Here is a 26,692-nt window from a genome sequence, read left to right as displayed (position 1 = left end):
AGGAGAAACAACCAAAGGAGTGCAATTTTATAGAAAAGAAAACCCCCTCAAGAAAGACGAACATCCAACTGAAGCAACAAAAACTGGAGTCTCTCATGGACCTTGCCGCCATTTTCACGTAAAGTCACTCTGTATCAGAGGGGCCAGTGCCGACGAATTGCATGAACGAGGGAAAGGCAGGAGAGTGAAGGTCATCAAGTTCTAACGGCCCTTTCAACGCACAACCCGACATCATGCTCACACAAATTCACGGGGGTGAAGCCTAACGGACTTTCCAACGATAGTCGCTTCGTAATCAAAATATGGATCCAACGCGAATGGTTGCACGTAATCTTCATCCACCTCCAACCCCTTGACTTCATCAGCTTTCAGAAACACATGAGGGCATGGCGTTGGCACTTCACCCTTGGATTCACCACTTGCGGAGATGCCAGGTAAGTTGATGTCTCCAAAACTAATGTCAGAGCGAGAACTCTCCTGAGATTCAACAGAAACTGCATCAGACGCCGAGTCACTTGATGGACCCCCTTCAAACGCAACACCGCCATACCCCACGGACCCCTCGCCATTGACCTCCTGCAGAATATTTGTTCCACTTTCTTCAGCAGGTTCCGCGGGGTCTCCCTCCATCTCCTTACCTTCACGATTTTTTTCCAATTCCTCTTGCAAACCTTCAACGAATACGCCAACGGTTGGCACCACATCCGTCATACCATGCTCGAGAAATGCAGTCATGGAGCTCGTCCTGCAAGCCGTGCTTTCATCGAGCTCTACAACCTCCAACTCACCTTCCATTGCTTCTGATATGTGAGAGTTCGTCCCATTGGCATCATTATGATCCTGCCGCTCTCTAAAGCGTCGCCAAACATTTTCTGCGAAATCGCCGTCTTCAGCTGTAAATGACGCCCCCGCCATATCAGTGGCCGCCTTGCTGCTACTTTGTTGTTGTTGTTGCTCACGAAGCGCGAGGAGCGCGCATTCCGCGGGACACAATTCCGTGAATAGGGAAAGGAATGATTCCAGGCGCTCTTGCGGCGCAACTGCAAGGGCCTGGAAAACCTCCGTAGCCCCTTCATGCATGCCCATTTTCACTTATGAGACCGGGGGGAGGGAAGCATTAAAAACAAAAAGAAAAGGATACAAATGGGTAAATGACATGACACATACACACACAAAGGGGGGGAAATGCAATTCAAACACTAAATGAGTCGTGCAACAAAAAAAGGGGTTGCGGTAGTCAGCTACCACTCGTGAACTGATTGCGCTGAACGTCACGATGGAATCGCACATAGAAATAGAAATGTTTGCTCATATATATATATATATATATATATATATAAATGAGCAACCAGAAAGGGGGGTGAGAGAAAAGAAAAACAGAGGGGGATGGCAGTATATTAAAGCAAGTATGAAACCACTACGTAATGGCAGCGAATGAATAAGCACAATGCAACAGTATTGAAAGTCCAAAGTGACTGGGGTGTAATACATAAATATATATATATATACACTTTTAACAATCGCTTCAACATCCTCTTCTCCTTTTTCTTCTGAAAAAAAAAAAAACTCTAACTGTTCCTCTTTCTCTCGTTCAATTTCCTTTCTTTCTCTCTTCCTTTTCCATCATTCCAAACCTTCCCTTCTTTCCTTCCCTCAGAACTTCTACATCACCTAAATTCATCTCTTTTTTTTTCTTTTCCTCCACAGGACTGGAATTATTTTCACCACATTTATTAAATGATTTTACATCATTGATATTTACGCAAATAAATAAATAAATAAATAAATATATATATATATATATATATATATATATATATAATTTTCATATACTTATATATATTTATTTGTCAGAAATCTGTAGTACTCCCTTTTCTTGCCATCTGCATGTTTACATTCCCATCATATCCTCCACAAGTACCCTCTGACACAATTAAACGAGTTAAAAAAAAACAGGATGGGATGTAAGCCCAAAGGAATGGAGAAGAAAAGACGGAATGAAGAAAACAAAAGTGCAAGGAATTTGAATGCAGCGGTTAAATGATGATTTCACAACAAAATAAAAAAAACAATAAAGCAGATTAGACCAATTATTGTTTTTTTTCAATGTCTTTTTTTTCGCTTCTCTCCCCCCCCCCGCTACTGCTTCGTTCACTGGAAACAAAACAATACTAAAGGGGAAGACGAGCAACACACCACACCCTGCGATATAAAAAAACAAAAAAAACAGGGGAGAAATTCTCCACCGCATCCGCTTTCCATTGCATCAACTTGGAAAGAAAATGGAAAATAGCATGACGCCACAAAAAAAAAAAGAAAGAAAAGAAAAAGACCTCTAAACGTGTTGCATCGCATCGTCTTTTTTTCTTTTCAAATTCACAATCATCTACACGCAAAATGGAACAGAGGCACCACTACCACATATATGGCAATGATGGCACCAATATTATCATCCGTCGAAGTCTAGCTGAAAAAATATAAAAATAAGCAAGCCTCCTCCCAAATCCTTTGCTTTTCATTTTTTTCCCCCTTTCTCCTTTTAATTATTTTTGTTTATTTTATTTCTCTTCTCTTTTTTTTTGTTTTGATGCTGCCCTTCTTATTTTTCATCGCCTCCCTCTTAACTTCCCTCCTCTCATTCTGACGATTCGAATATTTTCCCCCCGCCTCAATTCTCCCTCTGGCGCGGTAAAAACAAATCCGGAGGTAAATTACTCACCACTCGGTAGCTCCTCACGCCATGCACGGAGATTCGCAGAAAGAAAATAAAAATGAAACTTAACCCGTGAAGTTGATTTTCTTATCTTTTTTCGAACAACAACAACAAAAATATAAGTAACGCAAAATAACGTAACAAAGCATAACAAAAAGAAGAAAATGAGCATAAAAAAGAAAAATAGAGAAGAATGGAGAAACACCAAGAAAAAGCCACAAACGTACAAACACTCGCTGTGGAGCTAAATCAATGTCACTTCCTTCGTCCCATTCTTCCTTTTGTTTGCCTTTGCAACGCATTCATTCATTCCTTCTTTCCTTCTCTTCCTTTCTTTATTTTCCTTTTCTTAGCCTTTCATCACTTCACATCACTCGTAGGCATCTCGACAAATATATTTGTATTTGTATTTATATATGTAAACAAATGATGATGATGATGATGATAACGATGATGATTCCTCTAGTCCCTCTAAAAACGTATGAAAATGAATTCGCCCCAACAATAATGCACAAAAGACAACACAAACTAACACATCGCTGAGGCGTCCTTGCATAAAAGATGAAGAGAAGAAGGGGATTTAAAAAAAAAAAAAGAGAGAGAGACGAACAAATACACCATCGCCGTATGTTCTCCCTCCAAAAGAAGAGCGATAAAAAAGAGAGGAAAAAAAGAAAAATAAATACCATCTGACGTTGTTTTCGCACTAACTGTACATAGACACTCGTATCTCCCCTCCCCACATCATCCCTTCAAACACATATTAATAACATACCTGCAAGTGCATGCGCGTCTCTCAAATATTTCTTTATTTTTCCTCTTCCGCTACTTCACTTCTCCTCATGCTAATGATGAAGAACCGACAGAACATAAAGCGTAACCTCCAGACCAACGCATTTCATATTATTGTTATTGTTTTTTTTTTTAGTTTGCCTTTGCTTTCACACTTCTCAACAACTTATCCGCCATCTGAGCATTCATCGCTTCACATCTTAACGCAGCACTGAAGCAACACAAACCAATGGAAAAAAAAAAAGAAGGAAAGTTGCAATACTGCGCAATAATAAGCGACGAAAGCACACACAAAAACGTATTCATATACATATAGATATTCGCTGAATAAGTAGAAAGGGATCCATCACTAAAGCATGATTCTAATGATCCCTCACTCCTTTGATGGAATGTGATATAACTTCGCAACACTCATTTTTTAACAACCCTTTCCCTCCTCTTCTCTATCACTTTTGTAAGGAAAGAAAGGGGAAAACGATGCGTCACTCCTAATTTCGTCGCACATTTTCAGAAGGTGGGTCCTGATGCCTTTCAGAATGAGCCGTCCCGGAGGCTTCAAAACTACTGGAAGTATCGGAGGAGGCGCATTCAGATTCTAAATTTGTATCACCCACTTCATAAGCGTCGTTATTAGTATCATATTGAGTGTACTCCGTTTCACTTTGTGGGCCTACTAATCCTGTGCCAGTTCTTGACTCATAGGGATCGTGGTATGCATGATGACGCCTCACGGGCTGCTCTTCACTGCTCTCAATTGTAACCACAGAGTGATCATCATCAATTACCAATTCGCTTTCTTGACGTGATAAAGGAACGTTGCGCTGATGCGCAGGTGCAGTTTGAGGTGCGGAGGAACCAGAAACCATAGCGCCTCGTGCAAATAATTCCTCTTCCTCCTCTTCCTCCTCCTCCTCACCAGTTTCATAGTCATCATAACCCTCAGTTTCAAATGTAACTTCATCATACCCGGTGGAATATTGCATAGTGCTCTCATCATCAATGTCATCCCAAATGATGCGTTCAGAGGCATCAAAGTCACGCAGCAACGTCGGAACCACCTTGTCGCCGGCCTGAGGCTCCACAGGAGTCCACTTGAGGTTATTCATCCGCTCCTCACGCGCATTCTCCGTGATTCTCCTCAGGAGGTAAAAAAGCGTGTATATAGTGCAGAAAAGCAGATAAAATAGCACCAAGTATACCGGTAAAAAGACGAGAATCAGGGGAACCACCCTCCTCCCGCGAACAAAGCGGGCTGCTGTAAAGAACACGGAGCAAAGCAATAAACCATTGAAGAACAAAGAGCCTAAGGTGTCAAAGACAACGCCCAATACGCTCTTAATACCAATGGCACGCCGCGCCAAACTGGTCATACATGATTCAGCAACACGTACCACAGCACGGACGGCAATAGGGCTTGCGGCAGCGTACCAACTGATTTTAATTATACGGTCAACACGCTGCGCAAGGAGGACCCATTGGACGATTGACAAAATGATGTGAAGACCGGCGAACACGCACGGAGCATACCACAAGATGGGTTTAGACTCCTGCATGCCAACCTCCAGGTCCAGACGCCGGTTGCGGGGCCACCGCCACACCATGGTAGAAAGATAATATATGACATCAGCCAGGATAGGCAAAGCAAAGTATGGCGCGTAGTTGTTATGCCGCTGAGGTGCATAACTGTCCACCGTTGACGCCCCAATGAAGGCAAAGATGCAGTAGAAGAAGGCAGCGACAAAATTACCGATCGCAGGAATACGGTCCACGAATCGCATGCCTTCCTCTTTCGGCTGCCGTAGGAAAAAGCTAACCGCCATGGCCACTGCCGTCGCGATAAGCACAATGAGAGTTACTGTCAAACCGGGAGCAGCCACCTGCATCCACGTCCACGTGATAAGACGATCCGCACGGGCGCCAACAGCCAAGAAAAAGAACAACATGAGCAGAATCATCAGAACCCATACGCCGCAGCAGACGGCTACTGTTGCCTTAGCGCCGAGTAGTTGAATAAGTGGTCCCCAGCTGCCACTGTTAAGGTAGCCAACAAAGTTTTCACCCAGTGAATCATAAAGGCTCTTCCGCTCCTCATCACGCAGTATATTATATGCCTGGTAGAAGTGGTGGCGTAACGTCACCTTGCGGAAGAGCCATTGCACCTGCTTTGCTGTCACTGGTGGCTCCAACTCTAAAAGGTGGTAAAGGCGCCAGTTATCAGCATTCCTCAACTCTTTGTCGAATACCATTGTGTGTTCCCTTGTCCTTCAAGTGTTGTTTCCCCCTCTCCTGTCTTCTTCTCGTGAACTTCCGTATTTCTTCTTGCACTTTACCCTTTTCTCCCCCTCCTATGATTCTCTTTCTTTTTGTCTATCTCGCTCAGATGTGATGGTGTGACGCTGTATTCAACCAATTGAATCACTGAATCACTTGCGACCCTTCCTTTACTCTTTTCCTTAACGATGGGTGAATTGTACTTTTGGTGAAGTGTGAAGAAATAACCAACAAGTACAGTGAGGAGTGACTATATAAAATATATGTAAATATATAATCTGCAGCTTTGACCCCTTGTTCCCCCTTTCTCTAGCACTTGAAATCTTTTTATTTGTACGAGGTTACTTTGATCGTACAACTTTTCTTCCTTGTCTCTCCCTCTCTTTTAATTGTTCGCCTTCAGTTGAACTCCTCTCTTTGCCTTATCTACTTATGTCCTTCTTTTCGTGAAAATTGTTTCTTCTCTTATCTCCGATCTGTTCTATTTTTTCACCCCCTGAAATGTCGTCTAAATATGTTCCTTCACTCGCCTCTCTTCTTTTTTTTTAAAGTTCTATTTTCTTGTTGTGTGACCCTACAATACTTATACAGGCAGCTGTAATAACAATAAAACAAAAACGCAAAAGATATGCAAGAATAATAATAATAACAATAGAGTTGAAGGGAAAGACTAGTGGTAACAGTTAAAAAGAAACAAGCCTAAGGGCACGCACGGCTCGCCACTCGGCAGCTGGCACCACTGAGGTGAGAACGTTGGTTAGAAGGTAAATAAAGTAGAGGCACAAATATCGTGGCACTTCACTCCCATTACAAAAAAAAAAAGATAAAGGGAGATAGATAAACGCACTGCACGCTCAACAACACGCACGGATATGCCCCGGAAGGGGCAACAATAGAATAAATCAAACAAAAACAAAAAAAGGACCCTCCGCCAAACTTCATGTCATCTTCAAGCACGTGGTACAGAAAGGCAAACCAGCCCATGTCCATAGATAAATTTGTATATACGGATACGCCCGTGTGTGCAGTGGCGGTAGCGGTAGAGGTACAAATAGCCCACGTGCTGGCTGAGAAATGAAACTGAGAGATGAAACCAAAAAAAAGAAAAAAAAAGGAAAACGGGAGTGAATAAAAAAAAAAGGGCACCGCGTAGTAGCTCACTGACCAACTAATGGAAGGAGCGAAGACTACGCACAGCTAGCGGGAGGGATAATGGATCTTCTCGCCAATTAGGACAAGAGGGAACAAAAAGAGAGGTCACGGAGACAAACGCGAAAAGAAAGACAACGAGAAAACATCACACGTCCAAAAGAAAGTACAAAGCTTTGCATATGTTCGCGCACGCAACTCACATGACCTCATTTCCTCATTCACTCAGTCACATATATGTGTATATGTACCTATCCTTTCCCATTTATAGTAACAAGGCGGTCAATGATACCTGCACACGGGTTTGGCAACGCCTTCAAGGATGTATTCATATACTTTTCACGATGCTCATCCATATTATTTTTTCTTCTATTTCATATTTATTATTTCTCTCTAACAACAAGTATCAACAACTCCCTCACCAGCGTTCCCTTCTCCGGAAACTTTCGCGCTTCAGGAGGACTTTTCACCCTACTGTTTCTCACTGCTCCCCCACTTTCTTTATATATTTGTATTTTTTATAGTATCTCTATGTGTGTTCAGGACAGTGTGCTTCATCCGTCTCCACTAAAACACAACGTCTACACATGATTCCTTCTCTATCGGCCCGGGATTGGTGGCCTGCCGTCGGATGCAGCCCGCCTTGTGATAACAGGTGTGTATGGTCGCATGTCTGCAGCATGGGACAGGGACTTCGTTGGGCGGGGGCTTACGGCATGACTGCGAATTTCCAGAGACGCAACGGAATCTTCACGGCAGAACGCACTCCCTTCCGACCCTGATCGAGAACTGCGAGAGGAAAGACATGTGTGTCGCCACTCCATCCATTCCTCCATCAGAGTGGTGTTCATTCCTGGTCGACCGTTCATGCGATGCAGCAGTGAATCCACCAGCCGCTCACGGTCAATGGCGTTGTCGGGTACCCGCTGGTCGGGTGAGGTGCTTGGTGAATTACGGCGGGGTTGCGAAGCATCCTCCATGCTCAGCAATTTACTTCCTCCCGTAAGGCTTTGATACTCATCTTCAAGTTTTCGAGGCCGCTGGTCTCCCCTAGGGGCCCCTGTCACACGCAATGGTGAAGCGGAGCGTGTGGTTTCCATACTCCTCACCACTGTTTTCATAGACGTTGGGGCATCATTGCCTGGGTATTGCCGCATCGCAGAGGCAGGAACCACCTCCTCCTCGGTCATCCTACGCAGCAGAGCATGTCGCTTCGCAGAACTGCCTTTTCTTACTGGCGACACTTGCTTTACAATAAACGATGAATTAACACTGTTAGTAATGTTCTCACCAACCCTTTCTGAAGGTGCCAGTTGGGTTACAGCAGGATTGGTGTGGGTATCATGTCTATCCCCGTTTTTGGCTTTGGTTTGGTGGTGCCCAGGTTGACCAAAGTCCTTTTTCTCTGCAGCAACCGGAGGGGAAGAGTGCTCAGCGCGAAGTGGCGTGTGTTGTTTTCCGCACTCCTCTCTGCATAGTTTCTCGGGCCTCTGACCCTTCTCGACTGCCTTTTCCGGTGTGTGTGATGAGAGGTTAGTTGTCGAGTGCCCGCTGGTAGTTCCTATCGTCTTTGTGTTGAGATGCTCGCTACTTTCCCCCTCGGATCTCCTTAACTGAAGCTGCTCGTCCATGAACCTCATACCACCAAATGGAATTCCCCGCACCACCCGAAAGGAATCAATTGTCTTCTCAACATCCTCAAGGCTTGGCTCTCCCATGCGCTGCACAGTTAACTCAAGAAAGGCTGACTGACGAGTGGGATAATATCTGAAAGGGATTGCGTACTCCTTCTGCATACCAATATCAACACGAAACTTCGTGGGGTTCAACGAAAAACCAGCCACCTGCTTTCCATTCTCCCATAGTGAAAAACGCAGCCTGTCGTTACTGCACACGTCCTCTATGAACGTCATGTGGTCTTTGTACGTGATCTTCCTCGGGTCCTGGCACTCAACAGACTGGGTGGTGGACACGCCCCCACCGAATCGTACCTTCAAGTAGTAATTCGCACCGAGAAGCAATGGTACAGGATTTTCTTGCCCGCTGGAATCATCCTTGACAACAATCCGTTCAATGCACAAATCTAGCTTTACGTAAGAGTGGGGATCGCATTCGGTAGTTGCCGACGTGGAGGTTGGGGCTCTCAGACAATTGAACGCTTGCATAGGCATCCCTTCCAACGACCCGGCCTGCGGTGTAACAGAATTCGAAAATGAAGAGTTATCCCGCTGCGCGTACGGCTCCCTCTTGTCATATTGGACCTTCCCTCCATCAACAGTGCCATAACCATTCCTCCCATTTTCGTTACGGTTCCTTAGGGCAAGGTTGCCTGCAGACGCCCCGACACCCACTGCGTTTAACAGATTATTGGACAATCCTGTATGCACACCAGGCTGACCATCTATTCCCAGCGGTGTACTGATGACACATCCCGACTCCTCCCTTGCCTCCAGCGCAAAGAGAAGTTTACCAATCGTCTGGCCGCTAACGTCACGAAGCTTAATGGCATAGTTCCTGTTTGACCTCCCCACATACGGCCGTGGGTCGAGAGTCCCCTTTGCCACCACCGATATGGGTTCGTTCGAGTTGCTGTATGGTCTCACATTAAAGGTAATAACATTTGTGTCCCCCTCAATGTCAACAGTCCCCACTGCATTATTAAAGGGCAGAACAATTTCATTACCATGGGACTTGAAATACGACGCAGGTGTACAACCACTCCACTCAGCTGCCTTCACCGTTGACACAGCACGTTGCCGTGGAACAATAGCCCAACAGCAGTAAAAGGGCGAGTTCTCGGGGAAGCGCCGGCTCTCAGCATCAACTGCAAAGATGTTGCTAAACGTTACCTTATCACACACAAAGCGATAGAGGGTGAAATTGAGGGATATCATGTTCATTTCCCCCCTCCCTCTATTGTCCTTGTTTCTTTTTTTCCTTCCTTCCTTATTTTCCTATATCTATATATGTATAGATGTATGTAAGGTTCCCTGTTTTCTATCGTATTCTTATTGCTTACCTTTGATACCCTTTTGGATGCTCCTATTTTTTTTTTTTCGCGGTGATCTCACTTTCCTCCTCAAAAAAAAAAAAAGAGCGTTATTTCCCAGTACTAGTAACTTCGTTCTTCGTCCCTTAATCCGTTGGATTTCTTTCGCTCTCTGCTTTCTTTTATTTCCCCTTTGAAGCTTCGATGACGTTTCCTCAACCACAACGTGTGCGATAGCTGCGTGGTAGCAACAGACGAATTCGCTGCGACGCGGCTGTACACGAATGAGAGGGGGGAAAATGAAAGAAATTCCACTAAATTTTCCTTTTCCTAGCCCAGTGTGAGTAAAAAGAAGAGAGTGTAAAAAAAAAAAAAGAAATCCAGATTGCCAAAGAGAGCTACAGAGCGAAATAACAGGGAAAAAGATGTCAGTAACATCAAACGCTTATTACCCTCGCTGTTGAACATTAAAAAAGCAAATGAAACCTCCTTGCCAGTGAAGATCCCGGCAGTGTGGGCAGAAGCCATGGTGCAGTGACAGTCATAATAATAATAAATTCGGTAGGAGGGAAAGCACCCCACGTGTTTCTGTGTGTATGTCTGTGTCAGCGTGATATTCCAAACTGATGTGAAACTTGTGCCAAAGCCAAAAAGGAGAGTAGACTTCCATCACTGTGCGTTTATTGTATCTAATTCGGTATCTATGTGCACATATTTATAGATTCTAGAATGTTCATATGCTCGACCCCTGCTTGGATCCCATTCTGCCGTAGCGGAATTAGTTGAGAGTTGAAGGTGTTGTAAAGTACGTTCCGTCACTGCCACAACTTGACGGATCAAACGACGTAGTGCTTCTATACTGGCACGGTTGCCGCTTGTGTTGCAAGTCTCCAGAGTCACCTTGCCCCACGGCATCATCAAAACTCAGAAGAGTAACAAAGTCGAGCACATCTCCACCGTTCGACGCAGTTGCAGAGCGCCTGTACTCCGCGGAACTAGGCGATGGGTGGCCAGACACACAATCCGCCGCCCGCTTTCTGGGAGAATGTCCGTGAGATTGACTCCTCCACTCCATACGTTTTCCGCACTGCAGACGATCACGAAGTGGTTTTTCCATTGTAACAGCCCGTACAAACTGTGAGCCACCAGAAAGCCGAGCGCGCGCATACCGCGCTGCCTTCCTCTCCAGTTTCTCTGAATCGATCCGGAGTTTGACGCCAAGCTCTTGCGCCACCTTCAACCTACCATCGAATGTTTCACGTTCCTTTTCCAATACTTGTTTCGCGTGATCGTAATTTTCTGCTGCCACCTCAAGGGCCCTACGCTTCGCCTCCACCTCCGCCGCCGCATGGGACAGACGCTCATACTCATCAAATACAGAATGGAGGGTGCCGTTTGAGGCTACGCGCTGCTTAACAAGTGCAGATAGGCTCTCCTGTACCTCGGAATTAAAGCCCCTTAGCACCTCGGAGCGATGCCTCTGAGCCTCCAGTACAGCCTGAACCTGCGCCCGTGCCATCTCCACTACCCGAGTCATAGACACAAGCCCGCTTTGTAATTCCGCAGACTCTGACGACGCCCCACCACTTGTCAAACACATTGACAATTCCTTCCTAACACTTTGGGTCCACTCACGATAAATACATTCAGTTTCCTGTTGTTGAGCAGCGGCTCTCACTCGCCCGTCCTGCAACCCACGTACCATCAGCTGCACGGATTGATGCAGCGGTCCCACTGCAGATTTAAAACGCTGCCACTGAGCACCGAACTGGCGACTAAGCAGACGCACTTTTTCCTCCAGTTCCGCCAGCATGCGCTCCTTCCCCAACGCAGAGAGAGATTCACATCTAGGGTGCTGTGAAGCAATAGAAAGATCCTGGATATCGAGTGAGACAGACTGCTTAATCTGTTCCACGCGCTCCCGCAAGTACCTCACATCCTTTTCAACTGCCTTACAAACTGAAGGCGTGGCGGCAGTAACGCTGGAGCCCAGCTCATCATTTTCACAGCGGGGTCGAAGTGCCGCCGCCTTCTCCGAAGCCTGAAGCCGCGCAAGATGAGCCAACTCAGCAGCATATCGCTCCTCCATCAACCTCAGTTCTTCCTTCATCTTTCTCTGAAACACCTCCATATCTGCGGCTGCTCGACGCGTCATCTCCTCAAAAGTAATCAGCGCTCCTTTCTTTGCCTCAGCTGTAAGCTCCTTCTGTCGTTCCATAAACTCCATCCTAGACGTGGTAAACCGTCGCTCAACCTCTGCTTGGAAACGAAATCTCTCTCCACCAAAGATGGAGTCCACTCGCGACTGATGTTTAGTTCGCCGTTCTTCACAAAATGATGAGAATCCTTTATCCACATTCTTCTGGAAAGTGTCCAACTGCTCGCGTCTTCTACGCCGATCATTGCACTGCATATCCGACCTCTCCTGGGCAAACTGTGCTACGGTGTCTCTGATGCAATTAGTGAGCGACGGTTTGATTCGCAAGCAAACCGCAGCGCTTATGTCGCGCAGCGTTGCCTTCAACCTCTCTTGCAGTTGACAAACCGCTCGTTCATATAATTCAACACTGCTGATCGACCCATCCATAGTGCTGTGCTTCTCTTCAACAGCCAACAGGTTCACTTTCTGGTCTTCTACAGATGCAGTTAGAGTACTCAGCTCGTCCTCGTACCGCTCTCGCATGGTATTGACACCCTCCACTAATAGTTGTTTGTGCTTTGCCTCGTTCTCTTCTGTGAGCTGTTGGCGTCTTAGTTCCAGCGCCCTCTCCAACTCTTCTCGCGCTGCAGCTGCCTTCTCCCCCGCCGCCTGCTTCTGCTGCACTTGTTCGTCTAGAGTCCCCACTTCCAGGCACAATTCGTGTTCGCCGCTTTCGAACTTCCGAATCACCTCCTCGCAACTGAGGGTCTCAACTTGCACGCGTTGGAGCTCCTTCTGCAGTTCGTGCCACCGATTAGTGATTTCTAAAGACACCGCAGCAGAGGGTTGAGGTGTTGAAGGAACATTTGCAGGAGCATCGTCATCGAAATCGAGAAAGGAGGGCACTGCCTGAGCGGGTGCCCCTCTGGAGGCGGCAGATGCCGGAGGTTGCGATCGCGGGGGTGGTTTTGTGGGTCCGTCATCATCGTCAAAATCAAGAAATGACGGGGCGCTCTGCGCAGGGGCGGGGGCGACTGGGGGTGCCGTCCTCCTTGACGCAGCAGGTGCTGAAGGCTTGGAAGGTCCTTCATCGTCATCGAAATCGAGAAACGAAAGTGTGTCCCGCTGAGGGGGTGCAGCTGTGGGGGCTCCCCTTCGTGATGCGACGGGTGCGGAAGCTTGTGTGGGTCCGGTGTCGTTATCGAAGTCAAGAAACGAAAGGGCGTCCCCGGCGGTAGCAGGTGAAGGTGCTGCTCCGGTTGAGGTGGTGAAGCCTCCACCAAGCGATGAGTTTGTCTCATTGTTCCCCGCAGACCCCAAATTAGGTGCCTGACTCAGGCCTTTGCGGCGGCCTGCCACGGGGATCATCCAGTGCCCTATTACGCTCTACTAACAGGAAATTGAAAACAAACAGGGTGAGAAAGAGGTAGCATAGCAAGACGACGAAGCAAAAACCCAATTAGGTGCAACCTAAAACATCAGAGGGCATTAATAAATTATCCAGTAATGTGAGAAGCAGAAGAAAGGTTTTTAAAAAACAGGTGGGTACAGGCGCACAACAAAAATAATGAAGGTAGACAGACACCACTTTCTTGCAAACAGTGAATTTGGTACATGGTCCCCCCCCCCCCCATGATACCGTCCGAAAACATTACACACTCGAATCTCACAGCAAAACACCACGTACGGATACACACATTCGCGTTGCCGCGAAAAGAGGTCCAGGAAAGGTACAATGCGGTGGAGTACCAATAAGTATATGAAGGGGAAGAAGGAAACATTGATAGCTCCGCTCACCTCGAGTGAAGGAGGCATGTTCAGGAACCTCACAACACAAACAATGGAAAAAAGGGTATATTATTAAAGAATTTGAAGTAATGGAACATGTCACACTCCCTCTCATTGAAGGCCTTCCCGTAAGGGACACGGGAACAACCAATCAAACAGTGCAGAGGGGAAAAGGAAGGGGGGAAATCGGCATGGACAGCGTGGGTTTCCGTACCAGAAAAACAAAAACAAACATAGAGGGGGAGAACGCCCTAGGATACAGACAAATTGCGCCCAAATGCAAAAGGAGGTAAAGACGAGTTGATTAAATTGTTTAATCCGTGAGAAATGTGTTTACTTCAGGGGTCGCAGATGGAGTGATCGACAAAAAATTCGTGTCATGCGTGGGGACCCGCTTTTCCGTTTTTTTTGCAGTGGCCCCCCTCTTCATGTGCTTGAACAACAATTGCAATACGCGCTCCTTATCGGACCAACTTAGTTGCGATATATCAACTGTATGGAGGTCCTTTATCTTCGGCGCAGTTGGAACACTCAGGAGGTCGCTGATTCCCAATGGACGCTCCTCAACGAGTCTACCGCCGTTCGTCGCCTGCATTTCACGACTGGTGCTGCGCCATTCTATTGGTGGCACAAGCACATTTGCTGGAGAAAAGAACGGAGATCCCGACATTGTGATTAATGGAAGTGACCCGCCCCCCGTGTCGGCACTACGAGAAACTACGCTGCTGTTTGTGCACGACACGTTGGCATCGACCACCTTTTTCGTAAGTGTGGAATGCGATGTCGGCATCACATGGCTGCGGTCACCGATCATGAGCGGCTCCCTGCCCCGCGTAAGCTGCAGCAAATCAGACGGGATCCCTTTGGGAGGCTTGCGGAAACAAATTTTGTGCGGAGCGTTCCGTCGTTCCTCTGACACCTCCTGGCGAACCTGTTCCAGGGCCTGGTGAAAGAACGTTTCCATGTCGGAACGTTGTTCGATTAACTTTTCTGAAATTGAACGCATCTTTAGCAAGTCAGCACGCAGATTCTCTGCGGTTGACCGCCACTTGTCACGCTCACTTGAGAGTTTCATCATCTCAGCCGCATGGATCTTCTCCTGTTTCTGCAATCGCTTCTCATACTCTTCCAATGAACTATTTAAGTTGTCTTCGGTGGTTCTCACTTGATCTCTGAGGAGGGCAATCTCGTTCCTCTGCTTCGCGTGATGAACTGCGTGCATTGTCTCCACCGAAGATGCTAGTTCGGCATCTCGCCTTAGCCCGTTGTTAGTCTTTTGCAAAGTCTCTGCTTCATTTCGCGCAGCATCTGCGTCACTGGAAAGAAAGGAGATGTGTGTCTCGAGGCTTTTGTTCTGTTCTTCTATAGCACGCGTCTTTTTGCTAAGGTAACTACGCGCTAAACGTGCAACCTCTTCTTCCCGCTCTCGCTCATACTTTTCCTCCTTTTCCCGAAGCCTCACACGCTCTTCCATGCACTGAAGCCGCATCTCTCGCTCATTGCGCTGATGGTTTTCACACTCTTCTGCGTAAACTACACGAAGTTCTTTAATTTCCTTTTCGTGCGCATCGCGCGCGTCCCTGAACTCGATAACGCTTCTGAGGTCACTCTCAACATCCTCAAGGCGCTGTTTCAAAGTTGCTATAAGGCTATCACGCTCTTGAAGTTCCTCCTGCATTTTGCCCACAACCTCTTCCATACGCAGTTCAGCCGTCGCACGCTCGTTAACCAATTCTTCCTTGAGTTTGCGGTTCACCTCCTTCACCAAAGTCATTTGCTTTTCAAAGTATGTTGCTGCTGCCTGGCTCTCCTCGTCCTTTTCCGCCATTTCCCTCTCCAGGGCATCTCGGGCCTCTCGGAGATCATCCACCTCTTCCGAGCGCTGCTCTACGGCGGCCTGTGATGCGCGCAGCTGAGCATTTGCGAGCGTGGCAGATATCAACGCAGCCTCTGCCTCACGGCCCTCCAAAGGGGCTTCACGCGTGTGGAGTGTTGCCATTGGGTTGCGCCGCGGGGAAGCATAAGGGGACAATTGCATGTTTCTTCTTGACTCCAGGGGTGATAACGAAGCCATAATCACACTGCAAAATTAGCGCGCAGACACACACACACACACACCTCAGAAAGACACCTCCACGATGTATCACAGCTGCTACCCGCGTGTGGTGTGTACACCCCTCAGGCACAAGTGGTGGACACTCTCCACACAAATCAGTAGTGGATAAATTCTTACACTCCTAACACTTAGACACAGAACAAAAGCAACAAAAATCGGGGGAAATCCACTCATGAGCCTGCGGGAGCGCATTCTTTCTCTCGGACGCTGCATTGGCGTCAGTACCGTCGCGGGTACACTCTCACACTGCTGACACAGAAAGTGAGTGTAAGACAAACAAACAAGAGGGGATGGAGAGGGCACAACCGTACGACAACCAAGGCAAAATATGAGACGAGTTCACACGTGAAATGGCAACACCAATTCCACGCGGTAGTCCCCTACATCTGCTGGAGGGTTATTGGCAGATCATGCATCAGCATCACGGCACTCATCCAAACCCCACTTACATGTTAGACCAAACCGCCCACTCCACTGCATCATTCCCTACTGGAATATGGGGGAAAAAACGTGCCAACGAAACAATCCCACGCCGCACCACTACACACAAACAACATGTTAAGGTACAGGTGTGACAAAACGATAGGCCTTTCGCAGTGTTGTTTGGAAGTGGTGCCCTCCTCAACACGATCAAACCACGCACATCTAACCGGCCATGCTGCAAATGAGTTCACATAACTTCACAGACCGCATATAGAGTTAGGTAATACAAAAATATAATGTCAGTGTGAAAGCACTAAACGGATACCAGATTACCGCAAACGCAACTTTTTAGCCTCGTCAGCAACGAAGCGTCTAGCACGATTAAGGACTTCGGCATCCGTAGAACTAAACAGGACCTGATCCTCGCTCTCTTGAGGTGAATTAAACATGGGGTTCATAGCGATAGCATCGTAGTGCTGCCCATTAAACACAACATAGGCACGAACGGTATAATTGTTGTCTTCACCGAAGTGCAAAACATTAGACGACGTCAAATCAAGTGCAACAATCTCAGTTTGCGTGAGGAAACTGAGGACCATAAGTTCGATCGCCCCGCCCCAAGCGTTTGGGTTCCGTATGAAATCGACGTACTCGCGGTTTGGCCGGTCAAGAATCGTTTTCTCATTAAAGACATTCGGATATGCTTGCACAATATCGGCGCACTCTTTGCGCAGGGACGGTCCATCCACTCGGCTCTTGTTACGGAGGACATAAGCTGCAGCATGGAACAAACAAGAATTATCTGAAGGGCAAACGCGCCGAACAAAATGCCACTTGCCGTCAACTGGGGGCACGTAACGACCTTCTGTCTTCCCCTTAACCACATCCGCCTCGCCCACTTGCACAATTACGTTTCCTCCCCCCGGAAGCACACTGGCAATGGAAGCAGCGCCATCACCAACCTCAACGGGACGTGGTGGGAACCCACTAAGAATCCGCAATTGCGAGCACGGCACGTCGGTTAGGGAACTGATAGATTGCACGAACGAACCCCAAGTCGTAGTGCCATCAAGATCCATGGAAACAGGCTCCTTGCCTTTCGGGAGGCGAACCCGGAAGCGCAGCATTTTTGTCCCCACGCACTCACTAAATAACGTGTCCCCCGCTGGGTCAGTAATTCGAAATGAAATGGCGACTCAAAGAGTGTATGAAGTGAAGAAAAAACAAAAAGGAAGGGGAAAGAAAAGAAGGAGGTATAGAGATGGGAAGGGGACACACCAACAGCCTGCAAAAAAAAAAAAATCCAAAGATGATGAAGCCACAGTGCTCTATATATTTTTGCTCTACCTGAAATGTACGCGCGGGTTCGCAACATCTAAACAGAGGGCACCTGTAGCACATGAAAGAAGGGGGCAACAAAATACTATGCAGGATACCTCTCTTTTCTTTCCATCTATTTACATAACCATCTTCACCGTTTCTGACAATCGTGGGAAGGACAGTAACGTACACTTCAACGAAGATAATATCTCAAACAGGCTCGGTCTCACAACCGCAGTGTATTGAAAGCTCCTTTTCGCGGCCATACTTGGAATTCTCCCACTCATCGCAAAGCTCTGCAAACTTTTCATTCTGCGTAATACTGTTGGAATGCATCGTTATAGTTTTGTACAATGTAGATTGCTTGCTGAAAATTTCAAACTTCTTCTTGTACTGCTTGGCTTGTATCTCACTATTCTTGGGATTAAAGCATTTCATGTGAAGGGCAATATACTTTAGCGCAGACTCTTCCAGCGAAAGCCCGTAGTACTTTGGGCGCACCTCCGCCACGGCTATCAGAGCGTGCGCAACAGGGTCGTAAAGTATACGGCGGATGAACTCCTCTTCATCAATGGTAGACATCGTCTTACCTTCCGGTAGTGGCACCTTCCGCGAGGGCGGCAACTTCGCTCCGTCCACATATTGCCATGGACGCATGAGGAACCTTCGGACTGCTTCCTCATCAAGTAAGGCGTAGTAGCAACCGCCATACTCAACAATGCAAGACGGGTTACCTTTCCTTGCCACAGGTTCCAATACACCACGAAGGCCTCGGTTTTCCCGTGTATCGTATAAGAGAACAGGACAGCATCCCTCCAACTCGAACGCATATTCTGTGCTGGGTTGTACCCGCACGGGAAGAGGGGTCGGGAGGGCTTTGAATCCGGGTGGAAGCGTCACCTGCGAGGGACACAGAAGAAACCTCTCGAGGTACTCCTCAGAAGAAAAAAAGTAGTACTGGCCATCGTACAAAGCCGCGAAACGGCAGTCAGCCTTCTCCTGGTCCACAAGGTTTTCACCCAAACACCAACTGTAAGGGCAGAACCAGCGATATGGTGAGAGATGCGTTTCAATATCGGCTACCGTGTGGTATGAATTGTCTATATCTATAGGGAACCCCGTTAGGTGAGATAAAATTGCACGACCCTCGTTGACGACGAAACCATCAATACAGTCGCAAATTTCAGAGAGACCGGCGACAGATACTCGAGCTGTCGTCAGTTGCTTCTCAATGGTGGCCGTTGACTTCATTAGGGTCGCAACGTCCCTGTAATTGTCATCAAACTGAAATATTTTGTCCACCTTAAGTCCCCACGCCAAAAGCAGACGGTATTGGTCGGGGGTCCTCGGCAAGTTGTGGAGCACAACGCCGTTCTGCTTAGCATCAGCCGCATTGAGTCGATGACCTAGCAACCGGGCCACCAAAGCATCATCCACAGAACCGCTAAGAACAGCATCAATAGCTTTTCTCGACAAAGAAAGCAAGGAAGCATTTACTGCGCTCCAGGAGAGGAGCTTCGGAAGAGAAAGATAAATCCAGTTTAGATTGAAGGCTACGTGCTCAGCGGTACATCGCTTCCTCGACGGCCCGCTATTCTCAGGGGGATACGCACCGTCATCGTCATAAAATGTAATCACGGGCATGCTCCGTAGTGGAGGCTGTGGCGGAGGCTGTTGAATGAAAAGAAGAGGATTCTGCATGTAGCGTAAGAGCGTTTCATCACTCTCGAAGAAGAATAAACGGCCATGGAGGAGGGCCACACGCTGGCATGTACGAAGCCATTCACGTCGACGTCGATTAGCGAATTTTTCGGTGATTTCATCCAGTAACTCTGAATCCAGCTCACTCATCTCCTCATCGTCACCACTTTCAGTGTCTCCCTCCGTGGAAGACGTGTCTAACTGAGGGGGCTCTGGCTTTCTATCGCCGGAGTCGAGAGTGTCTTCTGATTCATCTTTACCCTCACTTCCTTCAGGAACTGCTGTCCCCTGGGCGTCGGAAGAAGACGAGTCAGGTTCTATCAAAGGTTCCTCCTCCAGATATGCACCATCCGGCCTCCATTTGCATACACGCCTACTTCCGTGTCTGAGGTCATACAGCGTCACGGGATCGGTGCTGCCGAAGCATGACAGGGTTGCCTCGCCTGACTCGAGCATCCGAGTGGCATCCTCATACCGCACAATTTGCGGGGCGTGCAAAAGGGAGCGACGATTTTCTAAAAACCTACTCAACCGACGGACCGCCCTGCGAAAAACGGCATTCCGGGAGAGATCGCCATTGAGTACGATCATCGGGATTGAACGCTCCTCAACAGCTTCCGCAAATTCTCCAACGGCTTCTTTTTCCACGATCAAATCTTGATCAAATGGACGCTCATTAGCTTCATCCTCTTGGCTTTCATCGTTCCCACCTCCAGCAGCTCCTTCGTCCCCGAGCTCCTCGTCTATGTCTGACTCCGGGTCATCTGCGCCAATGTGGCGACGGCGCCACCTGGCCACTTCACGCTCCTTCCGCCTATCTTCATACTCTAACCTCCTCAAAAGTTTGGCTTCTTCATTAACCACGGGCTCCTCACGGACTTCTGGTATACCACCTGATGACATTTCAGAATAACTTACGCTGCTCATCGCCTCCTTGTTACGTTTAATATAGATTTCATCCGAAACCTCCATATTCACTGTAACCTCAGGAATAGCGTCCACGGATGATAGAACCTCTATATCACCGTCAGAAAAGGGAGGGCACACCATGATGTAACCCTTCGAAGCGAAAGGCTCTATGTGCGTTACACAACCCGCAACCTTCAGGTATGCCTCACTTAGCCGCAACTGACGGTCATGCTCAGTTTCAGGCTCGAATGCCAAATGTTCCTGCAACCGCGCTTCGGCCTCTTCGTCGAGTTCATCCTCCTCTTCATCCCCATTGTTTGCCGCCTCCTCGCGTCGCTCCAGCTCTCGCTCAGCTTCCTCACGCAACTTCATGCGCCGCTCCTGTTCTGGGTCAAACTCCTGCACCTCTTTTAAGATCCCCGCGGCTAATGCAAGATAAGGATTGTCAAAAGTCTGCGGTGGGATAAAAATATTGCTAATCACGCCACCTGTGGGAGTCATAGCGACTTCAACGCACTGGTCAAACAACTTCCTATTGTATTGGAAATACGGCACGTCGTAGGCTTCGTGGAGTGATTGTGCAAGGGTCTTCTTACCACTTTTCGACTGACCAACGATCCACATGCGACATGGGGGAAGCGAATACGAGGAACGCATGTAGCGAAGGGGGTTGAACTCAAACTTTGTTTTCGCCTCCAGTGAAGCAAATGTGTACACGTAACCTCGATACTGCAGACAGTGATCACTCTGGCCTCGTACTAAGAGTCTCCTTTCGCAAAGAGTCACCGGACAAAACTCCAACGTGGTACCAAACTGGTTTAGGAACGTTTTTCCTGGTTTGATGGCGGGGTTGACTGCGGTTGGTACATCATCCTCCTCGTTTTCATCATCATCAAACTCCTGTGCATCTTCCTCATCATCCTCACCCACCGCATCATCAACAACGCCCACCCCAACAGGGTCCATACCAGGGCATACAGCTTGCATGATTTCCGTGACTAACGCGTGCACATCCTTGTCATTAACGACAATACGGTGAATGGCGACGTCATGAGGTGACACCTCAGCCACGATATCGACACCACCGTCCGGAAGGTCTGACAACTTATCCAGCACGACCTCTTGCGGGAGAAGAACCTTTGGAACTTCGCCGCTATTTTCCTCCACCCCTTCAGCTGCTGACGGTTCCAGCACCGCACTATCCTCCGCCTTCGTCGGTTTCTCATACTGCAGTACGACCACTGTGCGAGGTACGACCTTCTCTGAAAACAATTGATCGAACCCACTAAGGGGGTTGTCGTCCAACGCGTGCACCAAAACGGGGACAAGTGTATTCTGGCGTTCAAGCCTCTCTTCCAAATTTTTCGCGATGCGTGTGGCAATAGTCTCCGGTGCCTCCGCCTTCTTCTCCCACCCCTTGTATTCCTCTACGGTGACTTCTTCCACAACAGACTTAGCTTTCTTGCCCTTACCTTTTCCAGGACTCTTCTGAGACTTCTTCTTTCGCTTCTCTTGCGCCAAACGCTTCTTCAGCCGATCAGCACGCTGCTTTCGCTCAACAACTTCATACTTTGTTCTATTTGACAACACTTCTGCACGCTTCCCCTTCAACAACCGGTGACTGTCCCAAAGGGTAGTGAACTCACTAAAGGCCATGGGAGTTAGATCCAGTTGCTCGTGCAGTTTCCGTACCAATATTTGCATATCAGTGGGTGAAAGTTGCGCATCATTCTGAGGTTCAACAAGGGAAAGAAGAAGTATTGGTTCCCTACTCAGCGGAAGTGTACCAAGATAGAGGCATGGGTTTGCCCTAAACATTGAAAGCTTTTCCTCGGATGCGAGGTAAAAGAGCTGCTGCCGAAACACACATCCGAAAGCTATGGAGCCCTCTACCAAGACGCCATGTTCAGCAAATGTCACAGGGCAGAAACGCTTCCACCGACTTGAGGTCATTACACCGAAGTTGGTGGCAAACTCCTCCGTGAGACGCTCGATATCCGGGTCATCAAATACGCTTCCTTCCCTTTCGGGGTCCCGTTCCACCTTGTCAACAAGGGCCCAGGGTCTGACGCAGGGTTGTAATGACAGCGTGTCCACAATGTAGGTAACAGCCTCCTCCGCAACGGAAGCACAGTCAACCGTCAAACACCGACCCATCAAGCGGGCACGACAGAGAGCGGTCTCGAAACATGGCAATGCTGTCAGAGACATTTCATTACCGCTTTCGTATCCCTCGGAGAGAGTTTGCGCAACGAGCCTCCTTAATCTCAATTCCCTATACTTCTTGGTACGGGCGATGCGGGAATCAGCCTGCTCAATCTTCCTCTCTTCTTGTACAGTTTGATCCTCAAGTAACTGTTTCAAGTCCTTCTCAACCTCCTCGGGATCCAGCTCCGGAGCGTTCGCTTCCTCGCCTTCCGGTGCCTCCGCACCACCCTCCACCTCCTGTTTTGTAGTAATTTGCGACAATGTCGCCTTCAACTCCTCAATTTTTTGCGCCAGTGCCTCGTAAGAAGCTTCCTCTTCTTTCTCCTCTTTCAAAAGACTCAGTTCTTCCTGGTGGTCTGACTCCCGTGCCGCCAGTGTAGCCTCAAGTCGTTCGGGGTGAAACTCGTTTTCACAATCCACCAGCACAAATGTGGTGGGCACAAGTTCATCCAAAAGACCACAATCGGTAAAAAAACTGATTTTCTCCGCGTCATTCTCGCTAGAAAAAAATGGAATATCGCTGAACACATAACCCCTATACCGTGTTTCGCTGCTACATATCTTCTTGCGTACAAGTGCTGCGAGGGTTGCGAGCGAAATGGGGGCATCTGCATCCGTGCATTCACGTAACTGTGCCCCGAGTGGATCGGCCGGAGCTGCAGCTTCTGCTTCGAGGGCGAGCTCTCCAGCATCCAAGTGAACGCAACCCAACCGTTTCGCCAAGGAAGCCGCCAGATGTGACTTTCCAACACCCCGCCGGCCATGAACAATAATGCGGTTGGAACTGCAATTCATGCGGTAAAGTTCCTCCATCCATTTACTCCGCTCGAGCTCTTCTGGAATGTAGAGATCGTTCGGGTCGACCAGCATGCGGCCTTCTGTGGGCTGCATGTACTGTTGGAAAAGTGCGAATGGGGGAAGTTCGTCTGAGCCCTGTAGAGCTTCTTCACTGCGGGCACAACATTTTTCAAAATATTCTACATCACTTCCACCAACACTGTAAAACTTACACATGTAGCGACACACATCCACAAACTGTTTTTTTAACATAACACCTCGCTCGTTGAGGTGCCTGAGCCACAACGTCTTGGCAGCCACAACTAATCCTGCTTCCGTGGCGTTTACGAATATCGAAAGGCAAAACCACAGAACGAATTTAGTGAAAGAGTTCAGCTCAAGAGGGGTTTCTGGGCTCACTTCCGCAACTTCACAGCCGTTTTGAGATGCGATAAGCAGCCCCCACAGCTTGTCATAAACCGCCGGGTACTCAGGAGGAGACACAAAATCAACGAAAGTCTTAAATAGAGTCCGCAGCTGCTTCGTGTGAACAATAGTGGAACGCATCGTAAGAACTTTGTCACGTGGCAGCAGTCCAAAAGGTTCTACATCATAAGTTATCGACTCTAACAAGTCCTTCAGTACCTGAATGTGCTGTCTTTCCGTGACTGCCAGCCACTTCTGGTCCATGTCGGCCCACTCCATCCACTGCGACTCGACACGCTCCAGAAACTCACGGAAATCACCCCAGCTGTATTCGACAGAATTTTCCTCATCCCCTTTGTCTAAAATCGCGGCGACAGCAGCTTCCACATCGGCGTCCACAGGATTCGTGTGGCACGCCGTGTAGACACAACCAGCGAGGTGTTGCATCTCATCAACAGGAACCACTGCATCCCGTATTGTCACGGGTGGGTCCAGTTTTGCTGCCGCAGCCTCAGAAGTGTCCTCCACGGAGGATTGCTGTGGCACTACACCCACATTGCCGCTTTCAGCACCAAGAATTGGTGTCTTCTCAAATGTGGCGTGGAATTTGGCCACGGAGGGTAACGCACACCACAACTTCTCAGCCACGCTGTCAAATGTCTCTTCCACATCCACAACAACGGGTTGCGCTGCCTTCATTTGAACAAGGACTCCTCCTTCCTACCTATCAGTTTAATGGTGGCTCACCTTGTTGACCTTTATTATCTGTTCCGTTCTTGTTTCTTTTCCTCCTTATACATCCGCACAAGTAAACAAGGAAAGGAGTACGCCAGTGAGTAAGTGCGAAAGAAAGAAAAGACAACACGTTGCTAAAGTACCAAATATATGATCACAAAAAAAAGGGGGGGCGGTAGCAGAGGTTGCGCCTTTCGAATGTTTAGTTAGCTAATTGGTTTAAGACGAGAATAACCATGAAAACGGAAAAATGAGCGCAAGTGAGCCTCAACGCTTGTGTGTTACAGCACCTAATGTAAACACCAAGGAAAGACTTAGAAACTTGAAAGGAAGGGTGGAAAATAAGGTGACTCACAAAGATAAATGAGAAAAAAAAAACACCACCAACATATGGAAAACGGATACCGCAGCTGGCATGAATACAAGTAAAAATGGGCACTTGTGTGTGTGTCACTGCTACAGTAACGACAACAATGAGGTAGTTTTTTTATCCTGTATGGTAACGAAAAAAAAAAAGTATATGCGAAACAGTCGCGACCGCAGCCGAAAAAAAAGGGGGGAACGGTACCTAAACGGAAAGCAAACGGAAAGTGGAACAAACGAAAGAGCCCTGTTGTCAGAAAAAAATGTCACAACAGCCCCGAAACAGAACCATATCCAAAACTTTCTGCTGGCACAATAAAGATGCGGGGAACCACCAATAAAATGTACCCGGGCAAACCACCTGTTCCTGGAAGACAAAAAGAGAGGGTCTAAACTAAAAGATGAAGAAGCGCCGGCACAAAGATCATTTATGTACGATGACGAGATAATTAGCCACAAAATGCAGTGAACACACAGCTCACACCTGCCCTTCACGTTTGTTTAATTCATACTCCCTCGCGAAGGCCTCCAGCTCAGCTGTCTTAAACCGGACCCCATGTGCTCGCCGAATAAGTTCATCAGGATCTTTGCCCTGTTCAAGAGTTTTCGTTGCAAAGATGATCTCCTCAAAAGACATGGCAAGCAATCGCCGCTCCTCCAACTTCAGCAAAACAATAGCGATACGAAATATAATCTTCCACCCCTCACTCAAAAAAATGTCCCAAATCCTCAACACAGCACGAAAGTTAAAGTCATACACAAACAGTGTCATAAACCACCGTGAGGCATAGTATGTTGGGTGAACACCAAGCTCCTCAAAGTGCTCGTATAGGTTTGGAAGCAGTTTGGCCATCAACCGCTGTAACTGGTAGAAAAGTTTATGAAGCATAGGAAACCCCGGTTTGTACATCTCCCGCAACCGATACTTTTCGCCGTTCATGAGAGTGTGCAAAGCCCAAAATGTCTCCTCCTCGGTCATCTGCGTGTAGAGCGCACCAACAACAAATGCCATGCCCTGCACATACCCCACCTCCGGGTCGATGTTAGCGTAGGCGTGAAGTACATTGCGCAAAAATGTCTGTCCAATACCGCCCTCTTCTCTAAACAAAACGTGCTTCGGGAAGGTCCTCGGAAGGTCCCGCGAAATTGTTCCTTTCAACCCTTCATCCGAGATATCTTTGAGGCGAAGGCAATCATATGTGCCCTCGTTGCCGGGGTTCAGCATTTCCAAGTACGAGCCTATCAATAGCTGCCACGCTGCACCCCGAAAAGAAGATGGAATACCCTTGCGGCAGCGCGACTTCACTTTACTACGACGTTTCTTGCTCATTGACTCCCAGTTCGCCTGCATCTTCTGCCACTTCACCTCGCGCCGAGCAACACGTTTACCGTCAATGCCTCTGATGTACCGCTGCACCCGATCATGTTCTTCTTCATCGATAATGAAGCCAAACTCATCGACAAGTAGATTTTCTTCATTTTCTGGGTTGCCAGAAGCGCTCACCGAGGCGGACTCCACAGAGCTGTCATCGTCTTGTTCATCCGTACCAACAGGAGGGGCAAGAACTGAGTCAGCACCTACGGTAGCATTAAGACCAGGGTCTGGAACTGGTACCGGAACATTTTGGGCAGCAGAGGCATCAGTGGACGCGGAGCAATGAAAGTTGCTTTTGGCAGTTTCTATGCAGTTGTTGCAATCCCCTGGTCGACCAAGAACATTCCCCCCATCCGACATGGCAAATGGGTGATGGCGTCACCGAGTAAATATGACGGAAACGGTAAAACAAAGGGGGGGGACAACAGCCCGACAATCCGAGAAATGAATCAGCGGAAACGACGGGAAGGGGAGGGGGGACCTGCGCACACGCTCGA

At 48.0% G+C, this 26,692-nt stretch overlaps 8 protein-coding genes across 8 annotated transcripts, besides 8 other annotated features; all 8 read right to left on the bottom strand.

Annotated features, from left to right (window-relative positions):
• Positions 1–237: 237 nt before the first annotated feature.
• Positions 238–1,086, bottom strand: Tb10.6k15.1670 (hypothetical protein, conserved; the record flags this gene model as incomplete). Its single annotated transcript, XM_818015.1, has 1 exon — positions 238–1,086. The coding sequence occupies one exon, from the start codon at positions 1,084–1,086 to the stop codon at positions 238–240; it is 849 nt and encodes a 282-aa protein (XP_823108.1).
• Positions 1,087–1,310: 224 nt separating this feature from the next.
• Positions 1,311–1,339: a microsatellite.
• Positions 1,340–1,575: 236 nt separating this feature from the next.
• Positions 1,576–1,655: a sequence feature (GA-rich).
• A 111-nt stretch (positions 1,656–1,766) lies between these two features.
• Positions 1,767–1,847: a microsatellite.
• A 660-nt stretch (positions 1,848–2,507) lies between these two features.
• Positions 2,508–2,586: a sequence feature (A-rich).
• Positions 2,587–2,971: 385 nt separating this feature from the next.
• Positions 2,972–3,059: a sequence feature (GA-rich).
• Positions 3,060–3,139: 80 nt separating this feature from the next.
• Positions 3,140–3,171: a microsatellite.
• Positions 3,172–3,993: 822 nt separating this feature from the next.
• Positions 3,994–5,751, bottom strand: Tb10.6k15.1690 (hypothetical protein, conserved; the record flags this gene model as incomplete). Its single annotated transcript, XM_818014.1, has 1 exon — positions 3,994–5,751. The coding sequence occupies one exon, from the start codon at positions 5,749–5,751 to the stop codon at positions 3,994–3,996; it is 1,758 nt and encodes a 585-aa protein (XP_823107.1).
• Positions 4,391–4,419: a microsatellite.
• Positions 5,752–6,871: 1,120 nt separating the features above from the next.
• Positions 6,872–6,916: a sequence feature (T-rich).
• Positions 6,917–7,524: 608 nt separating this feature from the next.
• Positions 7,525–9,825, bottom strand: Tb10.6k15.1720 (hypothetical protein, conserved; the record flags this gene model as incomplete). Its single annotated transcript, XM_818013.1, has 1 exon — positions 7,525–9,825. The coding sequence occupies one exon, from the start codon at positions 9,823–9,825 to the stop codon at positions 7,525–7,527; it is 2,301 nt and encodes a 766-aa protein (XP_823106.1).
• Positions 9,826–10,692: 867 nt separating this feature from the next.
• Tb10.6k15.1730 (hypothetical protein, conserved) lies at positions 10,693–13,422 on the bottom strand (the record flags this gene model as incomplete). Its single annotated transcript, XM_818012.1, has 1 exon — positions 10,693–13,422. One exon carries the CDS (start codon positions 13,420–13,422, stop codon positions 10,693–10,695), a length of 2,730 nt encoding a protein of 909 aa, XP_823105.1.
• A 733-nt stretch (positions 13,423–14,155) lies between these two features.
• Tb10.6k15.1740 (hypothetical protein, conserved) lies at positions 14,156–15,916 on the bottom strand (the record flags this gene model as incomplete). Its single annotated transcript, XM_818011.1, has 1 exon — positions 14,156–15,916. The coding sequence occupies one exon, from the start codon at positions 15,914–15,916 to the stop codon at positions 14,156–14,158; it is 1,761 nt and encodes a 586-aa protein (XP_823104.1).
• Positions 15,917–16,710: 794 nt separating this feature from the next.
• Tb10.6k15.1750 (hypothetical protein, conserved) lies at positions 16,711–17,508 on the bottom strand (the record flags this gene model as incomplete). Its single annotated transcript, XM_818010.1, has 1 exon — positions 16,711–17,508. The coding sequence occupies one exon, from the start codon at positions 17,506–17,508 to the stop codon at positions 16,711–16,713; it is 798 nt and encodes a 265-aa protein (XP_823103.1).
• Positions 17,509–17,911: 403 nt separating this feature from the next.
• Positions 17,912–24,421, bottom strand: Tb10.6k15.1760 (hypothetical protein, conserved; the record flags this gene model as incomplete). Its single annotated transcript, XM_818009.1, has 1 exon — positions 17,912–24,421. The coding sequence occupies one exon, from the start codon at positions 24,419–24,421 to the stop codon at positions 17,912–17,914; it is 6,510 nt and encodes a 2,169-aa protein (XP_823102.1).
• Positions 24,422–25,298: 877 nt separating this feature from the next.
• On the bottom strand, positions 25,299–26,555 carry Tb10.6k15.1770 (GTPase activating protein, putative; the record flags this gene model as incomplete). The annotated part of the gene is made up of 1 exon (XM_818008.1): positions 25,299–26,555. One exon carries the CDS (start codon positions 26,553–26,555, stop codon positions 25,299–25,301), a length of 1,257 nt encoding a protein of 418 aa, XP_823101.1.
• Between the last annotated feature and the right edge of the window lie 137 nt (positions 26,556–26,692).

This window comes from Trypanosoma brucei, chromosome 10 (assembly GCF_000002445.2).
Source record: "Trypanosoma brucei brucei TREU927 chromosome 10, whole genome shotgun sequence".
Lineage (NCBI taxonomy): Eukaryota > Euglenozoa > Kinetoplastea > Trypanosomatida > Trypanosomatidae > Trypanosoma > Trypanosoma brucei.
Note: the sequence above shows the minus strand (reverse complement) of the source record. Positions and strands in the feature narration are given on the sequence as shown.